Consider the following 23,171-nt stretch of genomic DNA (forward strand, 5'->3'; position numbering starts at 1 on the left):
TAAACTCACTCACTCATGCTTATAACACGATCGCTGTGTAGAAAGTCGTAAATGACGTTAAAGTTTGAGAGTCGTAGAGCTATGGTCTTTTCACGAAAACATCCCCATTACTCCTTACTGTTCACACTTATTTTCTTTCATTCTGTCTATCATCACTCTCCTTAATCGTAAAAATGCCACATAAAGTTGCTAATAAAACATTAAATAAATGAATATATATACGAATAAACCTTCATTGAGGAACCGGTTGATGAATTACCTGCACCACATGAATTTTTAAGCACGACATGTATGCTGCCAAATATATTCGTTCGGTGATATTTTACGACTTTGCATATTTGAGTTTTTATGATGATATTGAATAACATTCCGTAAGAAAGCACACCGGGAACTGTAATCTCGTACAATATCACGACTTAAGGAGGCGGCAACATTGCGATCCTGTGATAAGTTGCATTGAAGTAGGCTCAAGTTAACCTTGAAATTACAGAAGTCGCACCAGCAGCTGTCATTTTAGAAACAGCGTTGTACGTCTCAATGCATATAAAATTCAAATAAAATTTCCAAGACGATTGGAGTCAGAATGACATTACACCCACATAGTTTGCATATATTAACAGATGGCAAAACAGATTGCATTGATGGGACATGGTGGAATTCTGACTATGCATTGACTGAATTGACGTTTTTCGTCAAGGTTATCATAGCGCTGTCTGGGTAATGGAACCCTTAAACTAACTCGCCGATACACAGATCATAGTGATAAAAATAGAAAAAAAACCCCAACAATTACTCCTCATTATGTATGTAGTAGTGGAGACTCATGGCGGAGGATCGTCCTGATTTCATGATAAAGTACACCGTATGCTTAAAGCAAGCGTGAACAGTTACCCTGTAACAGTCAGCATGGACTTTCAGTGATCAGTTTATATGACTTACACAGCTAATTTGCCCTATACACCAAAAGGAATCTATATCTGTGATCACAGATATGGTAGCCCGGTGGTCCAAGACACCGGTTGATTCCGGGTTCGAATTCAGGTTCGCAGTGATTGGATGTCTAGGTGTAACGTATCAAGGGTTAACGCCTAATGTTTCTATCACAACAGGTCTACTACCGAGCTAAAACGACAAGCTAAGACGCCAATACTACTCGAAGCAACGTCCAAACTAAACTCATGGAATTATTTCAGGTACAAATATTGAAAACAATGGATTTCAGTCGTTATATTATCTTATAAACATTGCGAGAAGGGGGCTTCTTATATTCCTAATTTCTTTCTGTTGCTTCCCTTTGCTTGAAGAAGAACGATGCTCTTGTATAGACATCATTACTGCAATGAAGAAGTTGTCTATCCATAAAATCGTTCCTCCTCATCATACTAGCCTAATTGATTATCAAATATTTGACCCGTGATGGTCCCGGGGTAGAATAGGCCTTCAGCAACCCATGCTTGCCATAAAAGGCGACTCAGCTTGTCTTAAGAGGCGACTAACGGGATCGGGTGGTTAGGTTCGCTGACTTGGTTGACACATGTCATCGGTTCCCAATTGCGCAGATCGATGCTCATGTTGTTGATCACTGGATTGTCTGGTTCAGACTCCATTATTTACAGACCGCCACCATATAGCTGTAATATTGCTGAGTGCGACGTAAAACTAAACTCACTCACTCACTATCAAATATTTCCTATGAATTCCAACTTCAATGATCTACTCCTCTGAAAATATTATACAATATCACAGCATTTTGCAGTTTGAAAGGAACTGGAGAGCCCTGTTCTGGGAGCTCAAGTAACGTGTCTTAGCAAGTATACATATCATTCAAGTAGGCCTTCTCAGCAGACAATACCTGAATCGGTATATTTGGAGTCTATGTCAAGAAGGAGCATCAGAGATAAACAGACTAGTCCTAAAACAGAGCCAGCCCTATGGCGAATTTTTACAGTTATTTGCTTATAAATTCCCAAGGGACTGTCTTGTGTAAGATTCCTTCATTACCTCACGCATTACGGCATTGATTCAGGCATCACACGGGAGTTATAGGCGGTACAAATAACTGTAACTACTGTTTATTGCTCTGTAAATACCAAAGTCGGCACGCCAATTAACTTGCAATATTTCAGAAGAGCAACATAAATTCTGAATCAGCTCAAACACGAGTTGGTTTAAGGAGTCTGAAGTATTTGGCACGAGGAGATGCCTTAAGAACCTGTTGTGGGTTTTCTGCTATGCATCGCTGGGATAAGACAAGTACCTCGTGTAGCTCTGTCCTTCTTTGCTCCGGTAGCGAGTATTTCAGGCGCTATCGTCCTAAGATTAAAATACTAATTTCCAGTTTAAAGAGGAGCAGACGTTTTGTTTCATAAGGTTCAAGACACAAAAAGTGGAGAAAACACGTGATGAGTATACGATCAGTGTATACTTCTTCAGAGTATACGATCTTTTGACCTATAGCGGTGTTTCGTAAAGATATTTAATAAAATCAGGATCTACTGAGGTAAGTTATATCCACTGCACGAGTAACATTTAATGTTCCTGTGCATTTCCTGTGATCTGCAACATTCCGTCATTCCGGACGATTGAGGTCTAAGAAGCCATTCATAGGAAATATTCTGACGACCGAATAATGTTCTGAGATTAATATTTCCTTGTCTTGTTGAACGCGTTCTTGAAAATAATGTCACTGACAGAGAATAGCCTGTCACGAGGATATCCAATAGCGAGAATACCCAAACCCCAAGGCAATCATCGTTGAAGTGGAGACCACTGAAAATCAGGCATTCAGTTCTAAGAGCACCTCAAAAAGGAGGGCTATGTAAATCAGGCATTCAGTTCTAAGAGCACCTCAAAAAGGAGGGCTATGTAAATCAGGCAATCAGTTCTAAGAGCACCTCAAAAAGGAGGGCTATGTAAATCAGGCATTCAGTTCTAAGAGCACCTCAAAAAGGAGGGCTATGTAAAATACCGGGGTTGGAACTAAACGTATCAAAATAGAAAATTAATAATTATCATTTGTTTTCCATCAGTAATGCTATTTTGGTGAACACAATTATCTTCTGTTTTGTTCATGCTGAGTTGTGGGATCGTAAGACCCGGATCAAAGAAAGCAAGATTTACGGATGTCAACTTCATTATTGTGACTAACACGACGTTCCGGAGTGTATGCTTGCTCCTTCATCAAACCCGTCCCGCCAAGGACCCAGGTTCAAGTTCCATCATCGGTAAAATGTGTCACACATATCCCTGGATACTCAAGCCGTAAATTGTCTGGATCATTGCAAAATTTGGTGTGAAACGTCGCATTTTCTCAGTCTTCGTCGGCTCGTTTGTTGCATTGAAAGATTGGGCTAGGAGGAGTTTAATATGGGACATTCTTCTACCGACATTTTTGCAGCATCGCCACACCAAGGTTAGTATGCACTCGCCATAACATTTAATCCATTCAGATTAAGACAACAACACGTGGACAAACACAGACCAAAATGTTGATTTTCCAAATCTGTTTCTACTTCCCTCGTAACAAGGTGGGATTCCACTTTGATGCAAATCACATAACGCAGGGTCACCTAAAGGATCTAGCCCCATCTACTCGCGGGGCCATCTTTCCCCCGGGATCTTAGCACCTGATGAAGGTGTGTATACTAGCTCCAGCAATGCACTGCATGCCTGCGCGTGTTCGGAGGATCGTGGCGGTCAGGGTTCAGCCATGTGTTCAAAGTTTCAAAGGTTCTCCTTATATCTTACATTAGATTATTCAGCACCACTAGGACAAAAGATAGACTAACACTACATCACCTTCCCCCTTTTGTAAGGAAACGTGTGAATATTCAAAGAATGGAGTTACATGGACGGAAATGTTCTTTTAGTGCAAGCACATTTTTAAAGAATAAAGAGTGTCTGTCACGACATAGCGTAATCATAATTCGGAGCAAATGTAATTTGAGCTGCAGTACAGCAAGCCAGATACTCACAAATTGGATATTAAACTTACATGTTGGATGACGATTTAGAGTAAGATTTGGATCATGTATGATGCTACGGATTAAAAGTTGCACCACGTGCGATGATTCAGGGTGAGTGAGTATTGTTTACCGCCGCGTTTAGCAATATTCCAGCAATATCACGACGGGGGACCCCAGAAATTTGCTTCACACATTCTGATTCAGAATACTGTTACTAGAATGTTACTTGGTGTTTGCAGCTTCTGTATTTTTTGTTTGTTTCTTGTTCTACGCCGCACTCAGCAATATTCCAGCTATATGGCGGCGGGATGTAAATAATCCTGTCTGGACCTGACAACCCAGTGATCAGCACCATGAGCATTGATCTGTGCAATCGAGAAATGACGCTTCCGAATAAATTATACATCTTTTGTACATGCTTTGGAATGGTTTTCATCTATTGCATACAGATACCTTGTTTTAGAATGAGTGAGTAAAAGTATATAGTTTTAGATAGCGCGCTGTCACTTACCAGGGACGCGTCATGAAAGAAAACTATAAACTTTTATAAACAGTTTCCAAAATGTATTCATGCAGAATTAATCAAAGACAAGTGAATCCCAAAGAGACTTAACCCCATTTCAGAGAATGTCAAACCTCTCTATGTGGTGGTTGGTTATACACCTTGGACGGACTCCATCACGTGGGGCATCTCATTCTCAGTGTTAAATCACTCATTACTAGAATGGCAATTGAAATATTTGCGACTGCTGGAAACCAGCGTCTGATTTTGCCAAGGAGCGCCAGGGCAGTACGGGGATTAGCTGCCATAATGAAATCCGTCAAGCGTTTAATCATTTGTTAGACATTCTTAATATAACCATCTCCCCATTGTAAGACAGGACGTGGTTCTGAGCCGTTAGACTGAGCCAGCCCTACTTCCAGGAGACATAACGCCAGCATACAATCTAGATACGGAGCTATTAGTCGCTGCTTTTCACGCATATTTTCTCAGGAAGGTCATAAATTGTTTCCACGTCGGTGTGTTCTCAATCCGAGATATCATTGCTTTAGATTCACTGCAAGGGTCCTCGCCTGTGTGCTGTGTTAGTAACTGTCTGACTCACTATTCGTTTCTGGAATTATACTTACTCCTTATTTTCATATTACCCGTCTCTACTCTGTATGATGGAAATCTTTATTCAGTCAAGAGCTGAAACCACACTAAAAGTTGTATTTAGGGATTCAGCTTGTATGTTGCAATCACATACAAGTGGTTGGAGGTCCGATCCTGTACCATACAAATGTGGAATATCCATTCTTATTTAAACCAGTGTTTTGTCAAAACCCTTCAAATGACTAACACGGCTTACTGGATGACTGTTTTCCCTAAAAATATTACGGAGCGTTTTTCAGATTTACACCTAATTGTAGCAGCTATTCAGGGAGATTTAAGGCCTTCACGGAACAAGTGATTCCACGCACTGAAATATGCTGGCATTCCCAACTAATGGGTGGGTGTTCTGATAAATGCAAGATGCTTGAAGACGGAGCATATACGACCTAAGAAAGAATCTTGGGGCACATTAAACTATTACAGCGATCATGAGAGTCTAATCAAATGTTTATGCCCCTGTTTTACATCGCACTGGGTTTACGTGAACATATTGGTCACCTGGTCATTCATTTTGGACTATTGTTAAGAAAACTAACTTAATTTTGAACTCATTAGAAGACAAAGATCATCCGATTCTGCAGTTGTATGAAAGAACTACTGTCTGCAACTCGTCTTTGAGTAGCATATGTTGGGAATAGTACACGTGTGTTAGGGCATGTGGTGTTAGACACATGCTATGGTCGCTTGCTTAACTCCAGAAAGTGGTTAAAGTGGTTAAAGTGTTCTCTCGTCACGGGTTCAATTCCTAACGTGGGTACAACGTGCAAAGCCCATTTCCGGTATATTGATAGAATATTGCTAAAACCAGCTTAAAAGCCGACTCACTTATATTTAGATCATTGAAAAAACCTAACAACACAAAACAAACAAACAAACAAAAACAACAACACCCCACCACCCCCCACCCCAAACACCACCGCCACTACCCAAAAGAAAACCCAAAAAAACCCCAAAAATATCAAACGAAACAAGAAAACATGTAAGTGTTTCTCGGAGGACAAATTGTGTCGGTAAGACGTTACACATGCACACACGCATACATACATATATAAAACCGTATATATAAGGTACATAACTGGGAAACACAAAGTACGAAAATATGAGGTATTATTCGCCACAAGCCTTTAACCACGAGACTGGTAGTTCAAAACTTTTCCAACTATTTGATGATTGTCCCACTAAAAACGCCCAGACAGAAGTCCCAACATGGCTACGTCTGCATGTATATTATGAGCAGCGAGATACCTTTTGGTCTGACTGGCAGATTTTTTGCTCCGGACTTGAACTGTTGCCACTAAAACTGAACTCGTTTGTTACACGTGGCTGCCATGATGAGGTTGTTAATGTTCGTTATATTTCGGATTGCACAGGTACCATCGAGACGTCATCGTACAAGAAGAATGCCTGTACGTCTACAGCGCCACCGCGGGCGTCTTGGTGTCTGGCGTGATTTCTGTGTTAGCAGGTTTCAAGATTAGTGACGCAGTGAGCATTACACAGTAGATGCATAGTTCCAGAGTAACTCGAGTAACGAGAGCCGGGCTATAGAGGTTACAGTCTATAGAGGTTACACTCTTTAGAAAGTTAACATTTACAAACCATTTTGCAGGATACGACCGTGGTCGGAGGAGGGTGGTGCACGAAATGGTGCCTATTTTAGTCCGGGTCTAAATCAGATTTGCTGTGACTGACATCTGACCATTTAAACACTCATTCGCTGTTAAAATTAACAATCACACTGATGACAACTTTACCCTGAGATTTGTACTACAGAACCCCGGTTTACAAAGATATCTACTCAATGGTATCTCGTCATATACAAATGCGATTGTTAAGAGCAACGAACTCCTTGAGACATGGGGCCTGGCGTGATCCACAGCCATTACAAATGATGTAATTTTGATGATAATGAATCGTGTTTGGGCGACAAGTGACCATAGCAGTTAGGTTTTTTTACCTAAACTGGCCGAAAGTTTAAAATTTAACAAACTGTGCATTAGATATGTTGGATGCAAGTTTATTTTTAATTTTGTTCGAATCTTAAGGACAAAAAACTTAATAAGAACGCTTCGCAGTGAGTCAACCCCCGCGTATCAATGTTTTTACCACTTTGTGTAAGTAATTGTAGACTGGAGAGTGTAACAATTCAACCTCTTTGTACAAGTTAGTATCGAGATGATTTACAGCTAACTCAGCTCTTAAGACCAAAGTTTGTATAACCATAAGCTGAGTGTTTTCATTGCCTGTAGCCTTTGTCTGGAGGAGACGATCAAGTAACGATTAATAGCCATGTAGATCACCCCTTGCCTTCAGATACCGGAATAGTCAGACAATCTTAGCAACCAAGGTAGGCCGGTAAACTGTTCGGTATACCACCCTAAACAGACACAAACTGAGGTCCTTGTTGACGGGGTGAATATAATCAAGGGGTGGCACATCGTCCATGGTTTACCTGTCCAGCAGGTGTTCAGCCTTTCTAGCATAACCATCTCACTCAACAGTAGCTAAGTTCATTATCATGAGGTCCCACTTTTAAACAGCTGCTGCTAGGGATTGAAGTCAACTCCATGACCATTGACCACATCTACAGTTCGTTTGATCTGTCTACAAAGATCGCCTACAGACAGACCAGTTAATTCGGACAGAGTTCATACGCTGTTATCAACATACCCTCATAACAACACGAATTACAAGCCAAGGGCTCATTAGGGATGTTTCTGATCCTTTAATCAAACACACAAGCGACCGAAGGGGCTACCATACCACTTGTGACATTCATACTGAGGGTCCTCAATAAAGAATCGCCACAATATTCCCCATGTAAACATGCCTATCAGAAATCGCAAGGAGCAATTAAAGCCCCCTGTCTCATCCCAACAAAACATTGCCGATAGTCTTGATAGCGTGGACTGATTTATCGGTCGGGCCTGATGTTTATGATAAGTCATTAATACTAAAGCTTTCGGGATACGGTGTTCACATGGTACTCGCCCTTGATGCCTGCAGTTTAGAGAACAGGCATCGTGTAAAACTGTCCCTTTACCGACACATAAACAACGTGGCTTTCATTTACAGGTTTGACTTGGAAACAGTCGAGAGAGGTACGTCACGTGACTTCGATACGACGAACCTGTCGAGAGGTATATTTCGTGACTTAAATACGTGACACTCTCCAGCATCGTCGGTTATCTGTGTGGCCCCGAAACCCCCACAACAGCAACAACAACAAAATATAAAACAGAAACAAGACAATAACCAAAATGCAAAACATAAGGTAAAATAAAATAAATAATAATAATAAACCTCTCCCCCGACACCCACACTCTCACCCCACACCCACCCACCCCCGCACCTACACCCCCACCCCCACCCCCACCCCCAAACCCCATCTTCCATCACCTACATTGTTGTGATTCTTCATAACTTGATTTGATGATGTGACACGGATTGGATAAGTCTTATCTATAGTACTCGGTTTAAATTGAAGGTTCAGTCGTTTATGCACGGGATTTGATAGGCCGTTTTAAGATCAATATACAATGGTAAATCTAATAGAGTGAGTAAATAGTGCTTAATTTTAGCTGTTAGCGACGATAGATTTTAATGAGGTTAGACCCAATCTCTTTAATTTCCAGGTGTGGTTTGATGCTAGAAGTATCTTAATTCCCCGTCGTTGCAAATCCAGTAGTTTATTTGTTTAGGTTGGAAATGTGTACGATCAGTTGTAAAAATTATTTTACCACCATTCCTTACTAGCTGAAGACAACCGTTTCCGTGATTTTTTTCGCTTGTGGACTGCACAGTTGATTTCAATCGTAATGACTACCCAAGTAGATATTAAATGCACAGACAATTCCAAGGACTACATCGTAGGAGCAATCCTAACCAGTTCGGTGGTTATGGCTGGGTGATTTCGGGTTGATGATGAGTTTAAGGGGGTGGGGGTCTCTTCTGGCAGGTAGGAGGTCATCAACTTTGTGCACATGGATTATGGAGGTCAGCAATTTTGTACATTACCGTATAGGAGAATGGGGAGTGCGTGTGTGCGCGTGTGTGTGCGTGTGTGCGTGTGCGTGCGTGTCTGCGCGTGTTTATCTTACTTTGTACAACATTCTCCATAAACTCATCAACACCCTCACTAGCTAGAAGTTATGAGCGGTCCCTTCCACGGTATTTCCTGGAGTTCTGTTTGTCATTTTGTCTTGGAGGTGTCCATAAAAGATCTCTGGTTCCCCTTGACCAGGTATGATTCTTTACAGGCCGTCGTCATGAGGCTAGAACTCTGTAACTGTAACTCTCACACACTCAATCCAACTCACTTTCAAACTCACCTTTACTTGAACTCACTCACTCACCTACCCACCTATTTACCTACTCACTCACTCACTCAGTAGAGACTGACGACATGCCGCGCAATCTCACCTTCCGACCAACTTCATTGTTGTGCAGGTTCATCTTATTCCTGATATCCCAAGTATCTTTATGTCTGGTTTTATCCGGCGCGTCCACAAACTTTTGACTGAACCATATCCCGTAGTTGATGTTGTCGCTACAGCCGCCCCACTTCCATCCTTCGACATCGGCCTCTCCGTAATTGGACATATCACATGAGCAGTCAGTCAGGTTGCCGGCCGAGCAGGCCATCGTCACAGCGTGCACAACGCCTGCACTGAGGATCGAGTAAATAAAGGCTGTCTCCCGTGTACCTGCAAGAGATGGCAAATTATAACTGACATCTTTGAGTGAAGTGTATATTGCTTGCACACTGCATTCAAATTGTACGTACGAAAAATCTGGGTTCACTTGCATAAAGGGCCATGGCTGTATTGTAGGCCTATAGCGGTACTGGCAGAACAATTGTATTGAGTTCCAGGCACATCAAGTCGTGAATAATTGTGAAAAAGTTAGTTTGTTGTTTCTTGATCAAAGTTTGTTGTTTCGTGGTTTCTTTGCCCCGCATCACAACACTCTCTCACACTATACGGAGCCATGTATAAACCTGGATCTGACTGGATTACCCAGTGATTGATATCATGAATCAGTTAGTGACTTTAGTTTTACGCCGCACTAAGGAATATTCCAGCTATATGGCGGTGGTCTGTAAATAATCGAGCCTAGACCAGACAATCAAGTGATCAACAGCATGAGCATCGATCTGCGCACATGATAACCCGTGACAGGTGTCAACCAAGCTAGCGAGCCTGGCCACCCGATCCCGTTAGTCGCCTTTCATGGCAAGCATGGGTTGCTAAAGGCGAAATCTATCAAGGACCTTTACGGGTCGATTGGTAGCATGAGCATCGGGGCACCATGGAATACAATTAGTCAGACCCTCCTTCTGATTCAAAACAGCTTATTCGGGTTCTATTCTAATACGGAGTCTTCATGGAAAGCCAAAGTGAGGTACGTGGTTGCAAATTAGTTGCGACAGACGACTGACGGCGCACGTATTACAAAAGGAGTGAAACTCCATTCCGAACATACCACAAAAGAAAACAATGACGCACATCTATCATTGTCTCATATGTTCACATTCTCCTCAGTTGGTGTCTCAACTTAAGAAACTTTGGTTGGTTGGTTTGCTATTTATCGCCGCGCTAAGCAATATTTCAACTACATGGCGGTGGTCTGTAAATAATCGAGTCTGAACCAGACAATCCAGAGCTCAACAGCATGAGCATCGATGTACACGATTGAGATACGATGACGTGTGTCAACAAAGTCGGCAAGCCTAACAACCTGATCCTGTTGGTGATCCTGTTAGCATGGACTGCTGACTGATGAAGATCACTTTTAACCCGGATCTTCACAGGTGTCCAAAGAAAGGTGTCATGTCTTTGATATCAGTGTCAACACTCTTTATCTAAAATCAGATCATTTCATTGTAAAAGGACAAAGGTGACACCTGTTCTGTGTAAAATACAATCTTGTTGAAATATACGAATAGATTTTCAAATTTTTGTGCTGTTCTTGCTTTGACAGTGCTTAGTGCCGTGTAAAATATAATCTGCCATACAGACCGTGAAACAATTATATCCAAATTAGCCCATGCAAGTCTAGGATATGTGGTAAGTCAAGTTACTAGCTTCAGGAAATGAAGCAAGTTTCATGACTCATTACATTTTATGATTCCAATTTATGAACCGTCTTTTTCTGTAAAATATGTTCCTTTCAGAGATTACATGTTAGTCTACGTTAAACTTTACTTACCATTATTTTGAAGCATACCATTTTGGTTAAAAATGATACCTTGTTCACTGTATGTTCATTGAAACACTTATTTCAAAGAACCAACGTAGAGATCGTAAAGCACCAACGGACTATTAGCTTTGTGTCACCGACACGTTTATCAGTTCGAAAAATTGATGTACCTTGTTGCATAGGTCCAGTATGTTTGTGGTCATCCATGTTTCGTATACAGAGGGTTCGTAGTAAGCAGGATATCACATCGGCCGTGCATTTACCAGCATCTGATTTACGTATCACAGAAAGAGCCTGCCCAAATACTACAATTGAAATTCGCTGCAATTGTCCTCTGTGAAGGCTAACAGGATACCCTTGACAGCTAAGCCCCTCGCCAACATTTTGTAATGTTTAAACTTCTAAATGAATTTGTATGCCGGCCTCCAATGGGGGGTAATATTTCACCTGGCCTCTTTCAAATACCACAATTCGTTCAGATTGGTGAAAAGGGGGAAAAGAAATGTCCTCATTACCATGACAAAGAAGTTTTAGATGGCAATAAAACTACCTGGTAGCATCTAGCCCAACCAAGTCTATGTACAGCTATAGAGGCAATAAAATGTGCTTTAAAATACAGTTATTTACTGAATTAACGCACAGGAGGCTGGGTCAGGACAATACTCCGCTAGAAACGCCGGGGTACTGGCAGCTTTAGCATCGACAGAGAAGGCAACCATACAACCAAGTTTGGGGTGGTTTGTCGGTAGATTATGTTGAAGGTAATATTTAGACATGAAACATATGCTTCCTTTTCTCCTTTATTAGCAATTGATTAATTAATTAATATTAGCAATTAAATATGTCCATTTTGAAAAAAGAATCACACACGCAAACACTCACACAAACGCACGCCATTATTTATCATCGTAAATTCTGTCATTCTGTCAAATCGATCGCCCCTTCTGCTAAATGATCTACTATAGAAACGTATTGAAATTTGTAAGGTGTTTAGATCTGTGTTTATGTCACCGTCTTAAGAGCATATTTGTTGTGTATTTATTATCAAATTGACTGAATCGGTTACAAGGGTACAATTCCCCAATAATTGTTGCCTTTTTATGCGAATGTCTAGGCGTCTCTGATGCACTTTGTATCACCACACATATCCACTGGTTCATGTAAAAGCGGTTAACAGTCATCAACACCAACAGCGCATTTGTTGGAGGTGTGCACCCACTGAATGTAGTGTAACCATCCGCGGATAATAGGTAGCACGACTCTGTGTCAGGTTACGTTATCATAACACGGAGTGAACTCTACCATAGACAGATGAATATGGGTGGGTGGACGGATGGGTGGACGTGGGAAGACGGAGGGAGCAAAAGATTAAACTGAGAGAGATGGGTGGTGGTGGTTGTGGGTGTGGGTAGAGCGAAGGCAGGGAGACATGTGAGCTGGAGAGAGAGAGAGAGGGAGAGAGAGAGAGAGAGAGAAAGAGAGAGAGAGGGGGGGGGTAGAGCGGAGAGAGGGGAGGGAGGTCTGGGGGTGTATAAAGATGATGTCCTCAATGTGGACAGATGTCTGGATATAGTAATATTAGGCACCAACATGGTTACATATTGACATGCACATTACGATCAAGTTATTTCAACCAAGAATTGTTAACCGAATATCTGCTAAAACCACTGGAGATAAACGTAATGATTCTGGATGCAGTTTGAGTACTAAACAATTTAAGTATCCATACAAGGTCTTATTTGAGACTAAAAGGATCATGCTATGACGTGATATCAGCTGAGTGCACAATTACGGATACACATACAAAAAAAACATCCTTGGAGGTTCTGACCTGTTCAGTGAACCATTAACAACACAGTAAAAGAACAGACAAATCAAGACACTTAATATTCAGGTTAGTATATTGGATTTCGCCCGTGTTCAACATGAGGAATGTCTTCGACAGGCTCAACAGGTTACCTGCCATTAGGGAACGTGTCAAAAGTAATAAAGTGTCTCTTGACTGAATACCATATCCCCCGTATGAGACACCAATTCATGATTGTCCTGATCGATATATACGGGTGATTTAATATTCCAATAATTATCATAAGATATTTTGCTAATAGCGACCTGGTTACACATTTTTTTAAAAAGACAAACTTGATACGACCCCTATATATCACTCACGTTCTACACCTGCTTTTGCGATCAAGACCTCGAATGCCTGACACATCCGATTTCTTTTTATCCCCAAATTACAGGGTAGCAGGAGGGGCGGGGTCCACAGAGTCTCATAAATGCTCAGGAATCAAACCAGGAATTAAACAAGTGGCATGACATTCTCAAACAGTCGGCGGTTCCTTCAGGTTCATTCCATACGGACACCACCGAAAACCTTAAGATATCAATACAGTTCTATGTACATTTTATCAAAGAAGTAAGATGGCTATCATTGCCAGTTAGTCTTGATGGTAAAACAATAATACGATGGACAGAGATCTGGAATGTTATAACATTCTATTTTATGAGCATAAGATAATATAGAACATGATGTAAAAGCTTCATGAATCTCGTTTCTGTTGTAACAGAATGGGAGATTAAAATCTGGATTATGTAATACAAAATGTGATAAACAATGAAAAATGACTTGAGATGAATATCTTCACTTCCTCCGAATATAATAAAAAAGTTCTATTATAATATATTGTGAGATCAGGATCTGTATTATTTAAAATGAAAATTTGATAAATATGAAATATGATTTGACACGAGCATCTGCACTTCTTGACATCATTAAAGCGTTGCTATCGCTACACAATTCTCACGAAACCCTAAGAACTTCCATAACGCACGTGTTGATCATTTCGTTACAGGGGTAATGTTACGGCACCTCATAGGTTATGTCCGGGTATGGTCACTGCCAACACAAATACGTTCAACCAAACTGTTGTCCCACAAGATCCACTCTAACAGCGATGGTAGTATGCTAAACTGTGCGCTCTGCACCCCCTCGGGACCTCCATCCTACTGTTCTAGCTTATCTAACATATTAATACCACGGTCTCTGGGGATGGTTAAATGCCACGTGCACGACATGGAATCAGCTACCTACACGTGCAGGTGGTGACATGGATTCTGTTATCTATACGTGAAGGTGGAACATGCTAACGACATACACATGTGGTGACATGGAATTTGTTACCTGCTCTTGCAGGTGGTGACATGAAATGTCTTACCTACATGTAAAGGTTGAATATGCTAACTACACGTGCAGGTAGTGACATGGAATCTGCAACCTACATGTGCAGGTGGTGACATGGAATCTGCGAAAGACACGTGCAAATGGTGACGTGGAATCTGCGAAAGACACGTGCAAATTGTGACGTGGAATCTGCAACCTTCACGTGGAAATGGTGTCATGGAATCTGCAACCTTCACGTGCAAATGGTGTCATGGAATCTGCAACCTTCACGTGCAAATGGTGACATGGACTACACGTGCAGGTTGTGTCATGGAATCTGTTACCTACACGTGCTGGTGGTCGATATACAGTGAGATGCTTCTGCAAAGTCTTCAAGTGTTCGTTTACCACGACCTTGCAAATTATATCCAGAAACAAAAACAAAGCTTCAAAACATGAACACAAAGAAACACATTATAATGAATGTGAACAAAAATGTACAGAAACTCTTAGATTCCATATAAATACGCTGACTGATCACCACACAAAGACCTAGATTATTTAAGAATCTGTGCACATGACAATATACAAAGTTATGAGCTGTTTTAATGAAATATTTGCTAATCTTTTCGGTCCTTGAGTGATATCTTACTGGTCACAGAAAACAATTAGACCTTACAAGATAACACTTGATATATAGCTTCCGTAAGCCTCAGCTCAGGTTAATGGTAAATTCTGCTTGTCAAATGTTATCGCTAACATCGAACATCGCTGTTATCAGACTGGTATCTAAAGCATGTAGCCCCAGGGATGTCGAAGGTAAATGAGCCCTTTATAGCAACATACCTTTTAACACCTTCACGGGAAGTGTGTGTTTTTATATTGCATCATTATAGAACATGAATAAATTTTATCTTCAAACTGATTTCGAATTCTTACATAGTCTAACACGCATACAGTTATGAGACACCCTATGAATATAACAAAGCATGAGTGAAAAATAACAGCATAGAATTCAAAATGAATCATCCATAGATGCTCTGAACAGAGTGTACATATGTAGTACAGAAAAATACTGTAGATCACAGATGTTATGTTTCTGAGCTGAGTTACTTGTTTTTGACATACGGCTGGCCGTCATATTCTTGAAAGTGAGTAATACGTATCTGTAATAGATTTATGTATTCCAGGAGTGGGAATATCCTAGAGTCGAGATTATTAAAGTTTCCCAATTGTACAAACAACCCCCCCCCAAAAAAAAACAAAACAAAACAAACAAACAAAACAAACAAAAAAACAAAACAAAAAAACCCGCAACAATAACAAAAAACAAAAACAAAAGAGTAAAATAAAAAATTATTATATTTTACTCCTCTGCATATTATTTAAAATGGATTCAATATATACTGGACAAAATAAATTAGTTGCATGGGTATTTTTATGATTAATATTTCATCAGGGTGTCAATGAATAACTAGATCAATATTCATAATTTCAAATTTGACATATATCCCTGACTATTTATGTCCAGTATAGGTTGCTAACTGCTTCAATCACTGGATCGTTTGGTCAAACTGTTGGTCACTACCTGGCCATGATGACACAGCTGAGACTCTCCTAAGACAACAACAAGAACAACAACAACAACAACAGCTGCAGCAGCAACAACAACAGCAGCAGCAAAAAGTATCAATTCAGTTATAAAGACAATCATTAAAAATAATGGCACTAGTAGCAGATGCCAGTAAAACATTCTCTGGAAAATGCTCAATTTCAGTGGAATGCCGTACTTCAGCTTCCACGCAATGCCTGGCGAGAATTGCTTCAATTCCCGAGTTCATCTTCACGTATCAGTATTGCTCCAACACGTGTACTGTATTTGTACACGATATCCCCTTCACTCCGATATCCCTCCACATCTGGGGACTATTTCTAAAGGAAGCAGGCAGGTATCAACGGGAGGTGGATGGTATCCTCATCAGAGGGCACGAGACGAAAAGCGCGAGCGGGAGAAAGAAACAAAGAAACCTTACCCCTCTCGTGTCGCAACTGTTTAGAAAATACTCGCAGCTTCCGTAACTTTATCATATTGAACATGGATGATGGCATTTTGAAGACATCGTCCAGAGTGTGACTGCGGTGAGGTGCGTAAACAGCGGGGGTGAAGGAGGGGAGGCTGTAGGGTTGGCGGGTGGTTTAAAAATAGAGGAGTATTTTGTACAATGGCGTCATATTATTCGAATGTAGATTTTGGGAAAGTAGTGCAACCGAATTCACTGAAAGCCACTTGTCGATTTATACGATGTTCGAGACAAGGGTTATGCTGTCTAAGCCGGGCTAATCCGGTAAATCATTATCATAAAAACGCCATTAACAATAAACGTCATACCATTTGATATGATCCCATTAGTTGTGACCGACAGGCACATTCAAGAGGTGACTGTATTTTACTGGTAATTATTTACTGTTAAATATTCTAAAAACTGATACACCAGAATGTGAGTTTGTTTAAGATATTTTTTGCATAATAACATGTCTTTACATTAACTGTCATAATCAATGGACGAATTAAATGTTAATACCGATTACGTTTAATCATACTGCCTGCATAATGATTTCTTGTAGTCAAATAAACACATGTACTATCATCGCATTCACAATTATGTCATTTTTTATAGGATCACTTGAGACTGTTTTCCTAAAGAAACCACCGTCGGTGTATCCCACTTTCCCCACGTGTGACTCAAATGTTTCAAAACAAGATCAGTTGGTGGCATGTGAAAGATGTATCAGATATCATAACACGAAGCCATTTCAATACAGCTCGCCTACATGGCTCTCAATTATTTCAATAGGCGGCTGATATGCCTACACTATCGTGTGTCACTCCAATGAACGGCCATACACGAGCACCTCTGTCTTTCTCCGGAATGTTACCATCCCTCTGTCATTGTACGTGGTTCCGAGGCGCATTCTGGCTGCGTAAACACATTTATTTGCCTAGTATTTTGTTCATTGCTCAGATATACCAGTTAAAAGGATCATAGCTTGAAGGACCTCTTGAATTGGTCACGTCAGCTCCTCCCAATGACGCCCGACAATGCAGATGTGGATCCCAGGCCCAATACACACCCGTATTTCACGACAGATTGCTTTAATTCTATAGGGAACTCGTCCTAGGGGCTGTCGATCCCACCCCTGCCAACATAGCGCTTGAATGACCCTCATTCTCCAGTCTTCACATGGGCAAATATACCCTGCTAACTGTCCAAGTGAATGCGTTTGCCTGGCCAGGGGATTTGGCGCGGAATCGCTAATCTATCTGCTTTACACACAAGGCAGACGACAAAAGACTCCGAGAGACGTGGATTTCTTTAACATGGGTCAGGCGCCTAGCGATGGTGTCGACAAAAACTAGACGACTGACATTAGCCGCTCTTATTTTACTCTCAAGAATTTCACCACGTCTCGAAACAGGCAACTTCAAAGAAAAGCTTGCCATCCATTCATCAGCGTTAGAAATCAATTTGAGGAGTCCGTGGGCAGTGGGACATAGTGAGTGAGTGGTATAAGACGAGCTGTGTGGCTTCAGACTCCGTCGTCAAAACTCATTTAATCCCCTTCAGATCACACGGACATTAACAACATCTCCGATGCGATCTGCTCGATGGGCCATGATATGCCAAGGATCCCACTGCCCTTGCGGAGTAGGGGTAACCGCCTTTTAGATGCCTAAAGGGTGTTTTTCTTTGAGGCCATTCATAAACTCAAGAACAGACGTGTCCCAAGCGGTATTTCTGCTGATAAAGATGATAAAATCTACGATTGCGGCTATTTATGACTGAAAGTGTTTTGTTTTTTCCGCTATAAACAAAAAGATGCAACAAAAGGGACCAACATAAAGTATCAAAAAAGGTTGTAGAAATGTTACGCATGTTGTTAGAAATTTGTGCATTGTGAACGTTTTTCTCTGTCGGTCTTTGATAACCTTTCAAGAGACGGGCCGACTGAGCGGTCTGGCGGGCACATCGACACAAACGAAACATTCATTCCTAGCATCTGAAGATATTTATATGATTCATGTAGCAGAATGACCCAGCGGTGAACAGCATATTTTCCTACACTGAACGTTCATATGGAAATGTGTATTTCTGCATTGGTTGGCAATGGTTCCAGGATTGAGAAAACTCGAATGAACTTGTCTAATGAAGATCTGAACTTGTTTTAAGCAAAGAAACAGAGTAACATTACCGCACAATTTCTTATATTACTTTTATCAGTTGGAGCAAAGTCTAATGGTGGCTCCCTATTGACCCTTTCTATCACAAAATCGTAATTTACCGAAACGCCATAGTTTTATTACCTTCCCTCCAGATATCTAATTGTTTCTTTTCCTGATACTGTGCTGACCATAAACTCATGTCCATGCTTTTAAAACCACTGTTCCATGCTACTCTGTAATCACCTGTGCCCACGACATTCAGTCAATAATTCATACATGATAGAACGGAGATTCACTAATGAGACTGATTGTTGAATTTAAATCAATACATTTTAAACATTTTATGACAAGTTTGCGGAACCTTAGTAGTCCAGGAGATAAGTGTTGAAACACAAGTATGTATACAAAGTATTATTATCGTGTGTCCCTGATTCGTTAGTCCGTACATGTTAATCCAGTGGAATCGGTGCCATTCGGATTAAGTGGTTTCATTGTCATGCTTACATTTTCATAAAAGTCAAGGCTTACCATTATATTGCAATATACTAAACATGAACTATGAGTGATATATTATGACTCCACATCATCTGTACGACCACAACAGGGACTGTAATACAAATCCTTGTACACTGGAACTAAATTCAGTTCCATATTAAACCGAGCAGATGCCTCGCATGGCTCATTATCAGTAAACAGACGAGTAGAAGTACCGAAACAGCTCCTCTAGTCCAGCTCTGCAGTTGTACCATATGGTGTTGTTTCTTATGACAGCTGCAGATATAACAACTTAGTGGGGCACTGGGCCATATTTCATTTTTATGACATAATCCATTAAGCAGTAGACACACAGAAGCTTCCGGTTGTTGCGGTAGACAGAAAATACATCCTCGCCTTCCCCGCAAAGTCTGTATTCCATCGACTGTCTTGATACTCTCACACAATGTTGAAATGTGTTTATCAGTACAATGATCTACCGCCTCGTCTCATCCTGCGGCTCGGCTATAATATTTACCACGTATACGTTATAGAACGTTTGGCGGTTTACGTTCTGTGAACCCCAGCACGTCTCCATGTAACGTATGAACGTTGAAAGTATTTTTTGGCTTTGATGTTTCTATAAATGTAAATTTCTACATCGTCTACGAGATCTTCGGCATCCTGCTGGAGGAGGATGCAAGCATCTGCACCTACACGCTGCATCAAAGCAAGAAGACGATGATGGCGTATCAAACTTTTTCTTAAAATTTTAACAGTTTATTAAAACACTTCATGTTATGCAAAAGGGCCATTGATTATGCCTAGCCATAATAACAAAGCACCCGAGACGTGAAAGCAGAATCAGAATACCCCGAGTTGCAGATTCATTGCTGAATAGACATAACAAATTTAACTTTTATCTTTACTTGGTAGCATATAATTTTAATGTTCTGTGCCCCATCATTTCAAATTAATTTAAAGAAATGTTTTGACTGCATTTGACTATGTACATGCGAACCGAGCCCCATTTTGTCTTTCAATATCGAGGGTAGTTCATATTGAAAAATAAAAGAACGCGGGTGGACAATGTACCTTAACACTAATAGAACATGGGGTGATCCCGTCATCGAAGAATGTATTGCACACACAGTCTTTTAGGCCAAATTCATAAGCAGCTAGAGGACACTGTTTGCTCACATGAATGTGAAAAGGCACCTCTGTTTATGACAAAAAGACCAAATAGCGCTCTGTGTTGTTGTCCTGGTGCATTATATCTGAAATGGCTGTCTTCAGCTGCCATGAGACTTGGTGTCAACTATCTGACACAGTAAAGAGAGCCAAAGAGAGAGCTTTGAAGATGATACTTTCAGCAGGAACATTAAGTGTGCCAACACATGTCACAATACCAGAGCTTGTGGCATCTCCTTCGACATCTCAATTAGAGTCGAAATAGTGAAGCATCTTCTCTCCAAAAGAAGGCAAAGTGTGTTAGTTTAACTGCCAAGAAGATGGTTTCGTTACTAGTACATGGGATTCCACAGGACCCTACCACCCGAAAGCAGGATGTTAATGGTCAATATATTAGCGGATAACTCTTCCCCTTCTTTTCATCACAATCCAACGTATTCAAGACAACACAATGTCACAGTTGTAAAAATCAAGTACATAATCTAGCCTTCTCTGGATACTCCCAATCCACCGGTACTTCCATCCACTCTTTTTCAGCAACAACCAATACGAGTACCAATTGCGTATTTTACCAGGCAGACAATTGTATACATGTACTAATAGCAATACAGACATAACTGTCTCGCCGCAACTGGCCAGCATGCCGCATGATCATAGTGGATCAACGCCGCTAAAAGTATATAGCCTCCCTATGTCTACACTCTACCACCTTTAAGTACAGGTCAGACAAACAGCAATGTTGGGATAGTCAATGGTAAGGAAACCCATCTCTAATCCATCACTCGGAGGCTTCACGTCGATGTGCAGGAATGGTTCTTTTCCGATTCATTTCAGTCGGTTCTTTCAAGCAAATAAACATAAATGCTGACGGTAACTTCTCGTCCCCCAGGCCCCTGCACCCCTCTCGACATGCACATCACGGCGGGGATGGCTTGATACCAACTGAGTTTATCACACACCATAAACTAGTCTCGCCTCTCCTTCCTTTAGCAGGGACGGGAGATGTGAGTCTGCAGAAATCATCAAGAGACAAAAAGAAAGAAAATTGATGGCAAAAGTTGCTGTTTCCTTGGTGTTGTGGAGTCTTTATTCATAACGGAGACCTCCTTGAGTGAACGGTTGGTCTGAGCACAGCAGGGGGATGAAGACGAAGAAATATCCGAGCTTTTTATCAACGACTAAAGTTTGGGAATTCCATATAATTTGATGTTATCGTGTACGATTTGAAGCAATTACAATTTATGACGTCTGACGGGACAGCTAAACAAGGACTCCGATCAACATAAACAATCTGAGGCTGGTTCACACAGCAAATGAGATGGGCGTTCACTACCACTCCTACAAAGGGCCTTGATCACATGAAGAGGAGCCCAAGTCCAGATCGACTCCCTTCAATTTTAAATGGCATTTAACCAAACAAACGGACTAGTTCAAAGACTCGTCACTTCGAGTAAACAAACAATAATACGAACAAACATTCTAAAAATATCGGGATGAACTTTGCGTCGGCAGCTTTTTCGTGAACTCACATGTGTATCTGCGCTTGTAACCTTTCCGCTAATCGTGTTAGTTGCTACAATTCCAGAACTGTATGATATTTAGCGCCTCCTCTGCACCAGAATCCAGGTTAAAATCACGGAGGAATAACAGTGAAACTCGATTTTGTCACAACCCTACCGTCATGGCAGAAACGTTAACTTAATCCTTGTACTTATACAAACCATACATATAGTGTTGTGAAACTGACATGTATATAAGCGTTTCACAACAACCTCCCCATGTCAGAGAGAGAGAGAGAGAGAGAGAGAGAGAGAGAGAGAGACACAGACAGAGAGAGAGAGACAGACAGAGAGAGAGACAGAGAGAGAGACAGACACAGAGAGAGACAGAGAGAGAGAGAGAATGCGTGATAGTGTGGTGTGAGGGTAAGTGTAATGCATGTACATTTCAACAAAATAGTTTTAGTCGATGCAGTATATTCATATGTCACTGCACCGTTTCATGTAAGTAGATGTACAAATTTTATATTTTGACATCTCTTAAATGTGTACTCTGTTTTCATCCAGAAACGAAGCTAGAAAAGCGAGGGGACATGTCGAACACAGGCCCAGTTCGAGAAGCATACCTGAAGGATTTTTTTCAGATTGACAACCAAGCTCTTTACCTGAACTTCCAACCTACCATAAGTTGTATTGTCAGTTACAGTCGTAATGAGAGTTTTGGTAGAAATAACTTGCTATAGGCCACTGCTTACATAAGAGAGCAAAATTGTGGAAATGATACAAAACTGTCAACTCGGCCACATTTGCATGGGATCGCTGTGAGCATGGACATTGCTATCTACCTATGATTCCTTAATATGGCCATGTCTTGATCCTGATAACTGGTGGCATGGTTATATGGTTCATACTAGTTTTAGAATGTATCTTCATTGTTACACGTGGCTGCGATACACAGTTTGTCTAGTAATCACAGATGGCCTTACCTTTCTTGAGGACTGTTTGAAATACTGTGTTGTTCCTGATCCGTGCAGTGCAATTCCAGCGCTCGTATTTGAATTGTTTCTGGCACTCCAGAATCCCCCGTCGAGCCCCGTCACTGATGCACAAAAGGGATTGGGGGTTCTTGCGACACACTTCTTGTTGTTGGACCACTAGGCCTGGAAGGTCGTTGCAGGAGTCGTCGTGAAGTGCCCCTGCCAGAGACGCCACACCGAGGTACCTGAACACACATGGAAAACAGCAGTTTTTAGACGAATTCTTTATAATCCCATTTATGTTTGCATATATCAGAGGTTAC

The 23,171-nt window shown here is 41.0% G+C and overlaps 1 protein-coding gene across 1 annotated transcript in view; it reads right to left on the reverse strand.

Annotated features, from left to right (window-relative positions):
- The window catches only part of LOC137295969 (protein Wnt-16-like), a 49,871-nt gene that overhangs the window by 23,168 nt on the left and 3,532 nt on the right, over positions 1–23,171 (reverse strand). Inside the window, exons 2-3 of the mRNA XM_067827582.1 lie at positions 22,858–23,093; positions 9,544–9,827 (exon numbers count right to left, since the gene is read on the reverse strand). Of these exons, the coding sequence (XP_067683683.1) occupies positions 9,544–9,827; positions 22,858–23,093 (520 nt within the window). The remainder of the gene's footprint in view (positions 1–9,543; positions 9,828–22,857; positions 23,094–23,171) is intronic.

This window comes from Haliotis asinina, chromosome 9 (assembly GCF_037392515.1).
Source record: "Haliotis asinina isolate JCU_RB_2024 chromosome 9, JCU_Hal_asi_v2, whole genome shotgun sequence".
Classification (NCBI taxonomy): domain Eukaryota; kingdom Metazoa; phylum Mollusca; class Gastropoda; order Lepetellida; family Haliotidae; genus Haliotis; species Haliotis asinina.